At 39.7% G+C, this 4,025-nt stretch overlaps 1 protein-coding gene across 1 annotated transcript; it reads right to left on the bottom strand.

Moving 5' to 3' along the window:
* Positions 1-741: 741 nt before the first annotated feature.
* On the bottom strand, positions 742-1,660 carry LOC131826651 (peroxiredoxin-1-like). Its single transcript, XM_059166112.1, has one exon. It carries the CDS (start codon positions 1,599-1,601, stop codon positions 1,002-1,004), a length of 600 nt encoding a protein of 199 aa, XP_059022095.1. The 5' UTR covers positions 1,602-1,660; the 3' UTR covers positions 742-1,001.
* Between the last annotated feature and the right edge of the window lie 2,365 nt (positions 1,661-4,025).

Raw genomic sequence — 4,025 nt, 5'->3', positions numbered from 1 at the left:
GATCTCAGGGTCCTGGGATCGAGTCCCGCATCGGGCTCTCTGCTCAGCAGGGAGCCTGCTTCCTCCTCTCTCTCTCTCTGCCTGCCTCTCTGCCTACTTGTAATCTCTGTCAAATAAATAAATAAATCTTTAAAAAAAAAAAAATAAATAAATAAATAAATAAATAAATGCAAATATCATTCCCATTCATAGTAGAGGCACCAAATGGATTTTCTGAAACCAGTCAAAGAGTTTCTCAATTAACTTTTTTCTAAATTCATACAATTTTTTCTAAATTCTAATACAATATCACAATTTGGAGGTAAATCTTCCCTAGGACAGAACCTGTAATATTTATTTTTTTTGTTTGTTTTTTTAAGATTTTATTTATTTGACAAACAAAGATCATGAATAGATAGGCAGGCAGAGAGAGAGAAGGAAGCAGGCTCCCCGCTGAGCAGAGAGCCCGACTCGGGGCTCGATCCCAGGACCCCGGGGTCACGACCTGAGCTGAAGGCAGAGGCCTTAACCCACTGAGCCACCCAGGCGCCCCATGCCCGCAGGTCTTGCTTTCTTCCCACAGATATAGTGAAAATATTACCACCACTTGGGTTCACTTCCACTTCCTGCATTTTCCCCTGCCCCCCCATAATTGATTCTGAAGCTCTCACCCTCATTTTCTCCTAAAAAAGGGAAAACAGAGCATAAATTCCTCTCCAAATCAAGTTAGTAGCACCCCCCCCCATGAAGAATCAAACACAGTCTCAGTTCAAGTTTAATAGAAACAACAGAAGATCAGAAGTGTTGCCCTCTACTGTACATCACAGTTGGCCTGCCCTGTAACACAGTTCAGGCCATTCTCTCCAGAGAAGGCAGGCTGGACTCCCCAACCCCTGCAGGAAAGGCCTGTCCCACATCTGCACAAAGTCTAAAGTCTTGTGTTTTAAGCATTAACAATAGTACAAAAGAGATTTTGTTTTCATGGCCACCCACTACAGCCCAGCCCTAAAATGGCCCGGCGCTCACTTCTGCTTAGAGAAATACTCTTTGCTCTTCTGGACATCAGGCTTGATGGTATCACTGCCAGGCTTCCAGCCAGCTGGGCACACTTCCCCATGCTTGTCGGTAAACTGGAAGGCCTGAACCAGTCGCAGAGTCTCATCCACAGAGCGGCCAACAGGTAGGTCATTTACAGTGATCTGCCTAAGGATGCCTTTATCATCAATGATAAAGAGGCCCCTGAACGAGATGCCTTCATCAGCCTTTAAGACTCCATAGTCCTGAGCAATGGTACGCTTGGGGTCTGATACCAAGGGAATGTTCATGGGTCCCAGTCCTCCTTGTTTCTTGGGTGTGTTGATCCATGCCAGGTGACAGAAATGAGAATCCACAGAAGCACCAATCACTTGACAGTTGAGTTTCTTAAATTCTTCTGCCCTGTCACTGAAAGCAATGATCTCCGTGGGACACACAAAGGTGAAGTCAAGAGGGTAAAAGAAGAACACAACATATTTTCCTTTGTAGTCAGATAGGCTGAGGTCTTTGAACTGGCCATCTGGCATAACATCCGTGGCTTTGAAGTTGGGGGCAGGATGCCCAATTTTGGCATTTCCTGAAGACATCTTGCTATTGGCCGCTCTACGAACAAAAGCTCCGAAGACAAGGCAGGAAGAAGACCCAGAACCTGTAATATTTAAAGTAATTATGAAGAATGGGATAACCTAAGTAGAGAAAAACATAGCATCCTTGTTTACAATTTATTTCATTTGCAGTTAAATCACTCATTCATTACAATTAGTAGTAGTTGTATTATATGGTACAGATGAAACAGCCTAATGAATATAGACCTTTCCTCTTTTTCTAAAAAATAGTGGTATTATCTTGACTTTTCATTCTATATGGAATATTTCTGGGGCCCAATAAGACTCTTTGCTCATTCCTTTAAAAATAAATTATTGCATTAACTGCTCAGCTTCTCTCTGATTGGCTTATAGTATAACAGCTCTAGAAAGTGTTCTTTTCATTCAATAGCATCACAATGTTGATTAATTTGAGATATAATTCCACAAATTTGAGAAAAATAAAACATTTAATGACAAATGATAAAATAAATGTAAATATATGAAAAAGCAAGATTTAATATAACTTATCTGTTTCTAATATACTTCCACCTGCTGAAACTTTTGCTGCTTGACAGTGCTTTAATTTAAATTTTCTTTTTATATGAGATCGAATTTTTTAGTTCACTCAAAGGTCCTTATGATGAAGTTCTAGAACCTAGGTGAGGTTCGGTGGGCTGAATTCCGGAGCTGATGACCAAGAAAGAATTCTTGAGACATCTTTGGTGCAAAATGGTGGTTTATTAAAGCACGGGGACAGGACCAGTGGGCAGACGGAGATGCTGCCCCGTTATCCTGAGGAGTGGCTGATTATATACACAGGAGTTGGGTAGGTGAGAACAAAGGGGGTGATGTTAGTCTCTAAGGAATTTTGGAAGCAAGGTCTCCAGGACCTTGAGGGGCTAGCTATTGTTGGGAGAAAGAATATTTATTACTAGTAGTAAAAATCTTCTTGTGAGACCCTTTAGATGTATATCAGTGGGCTATATGCTTGGGAATGATCTCGACACTATCTTGGAGATCTAGAGATACAGTTTCACATTTCTCCTATCAAGTGTCCTTGTTAGTGAGATTTGGGTTTAGAAGAAATTTAACTTTACTTAGGGCTTGAGGAACTGAGTTATTTGCTTCTGGAAATTGTGCTGTTGATAAGGTAACTTTTTTGTTTGTAGATCTCTAGGACATTTGTAAACCAAGGGAGACTCCTGTCTTGTAGGATTGTGATTTCTGCAAGTTAACTATTTGTTTCTCGCTTATGGCAGTCAGGGGTGCCTGAGGAATGTCACACACATTACTGAGGGGAGCGGGTGGAGAGGGGGTGCAAGGTGCTAGCTTTTGCTTTGTCCTCAGCCATCCTCCTGATCCCTCATCACTTATGGAACAGACAGAGGAAACCCAACCACAAAATTGTTGTTATTCTATACCAGCAAAATGACCACTCATTACTATAGACTGTGCAGAGGAAAAAAATCAGACATAGTGATTATCTAAATTATTCCAACTAGTGTTGCTTTGTGATAACACTTTCACCGGGCACCACAACAGTGATAATAACTACATTTCTACAATATATGCCAGACTCCATTCAGAAGGTTCTGTAAGTATAAACACATATTATATATACAATACCCTAGGAAGAGGAAACTACTGTGACTCTCATTTTATAGATAAAGAAATTGAGGTACAGAATGGTTTAATTATATTTATCAAACAACCAACACTTTTCATAAGAAAGTCTGTCAAAGACAAAAGTGCACTATATATATATGAATAAAAGAGAGATGGTAAAGGGGTGCCTAGGTGGCTCGGCCAGTTAAGTGACCAGCTCTTGACTTCAGCTCAGGTCAGGATCTCAGAGTTGTGAGATGAGCCCCAGTACTGGGCAGGGAGCCTGCTTAAGACTCTTTCTCTCTTCCTTCCTCCCTTCCCCCCAGAAAAACAAACAAACAATGAGCAAACAAACAAGAGATATTTAAGATAAACATTCCACCAGATTAAGTCAAATTAGTTGGGCTACAAGCCCCATGCTCATGAGAAATCTTGCCACAGACAAAACAATATACTATTACCAAACTAACATCAGTTTACACTGGGAGATTATATAACCACACTGAATAATAATTTGAATGGACAAATACACATTAAGGAAGTATACTGTTTATAGGCTAAAAGGATTATGTACTTAACTAGAATTTTAATTAGAATACTTGAGAAAGAATAGTTTTTACTGGCAGGAATTGAATTAATATATTTGTTGAAAACAATGAAGGGATCACAGCCTGCCTTTTAATTAATTTACAACTCAAAAGATAAATTCTTGTGGGCCTTGATTATATTCATTTGTTGGGAGAATTGTTAAATGGTACTAATTGATTGCTTATAACTCATTACTCTATAACATTCAGCAATTACTGAATTCGTAATATT

The sequence above is a fragment of the Mustela lutreola genome, chromosome 3, assembly GCF_030435805.1.
Source record: "Mustela lutreola isolate mMusLut2 chromosome 3, mMusLut2.pri, whole genome shotgun sequence".
NCBI classification, from domain to species: domain Eukaryota; kingdom Metazoa; phylum Chordata; class Mammalia; order Carnivora; family Mustelidae; genus Mustela; species Mustela lutreola.
Note: the sequence above shows the minus strand (reverse complement) of the source record. Positions and strands in the feature narration are given on the sequence as shown.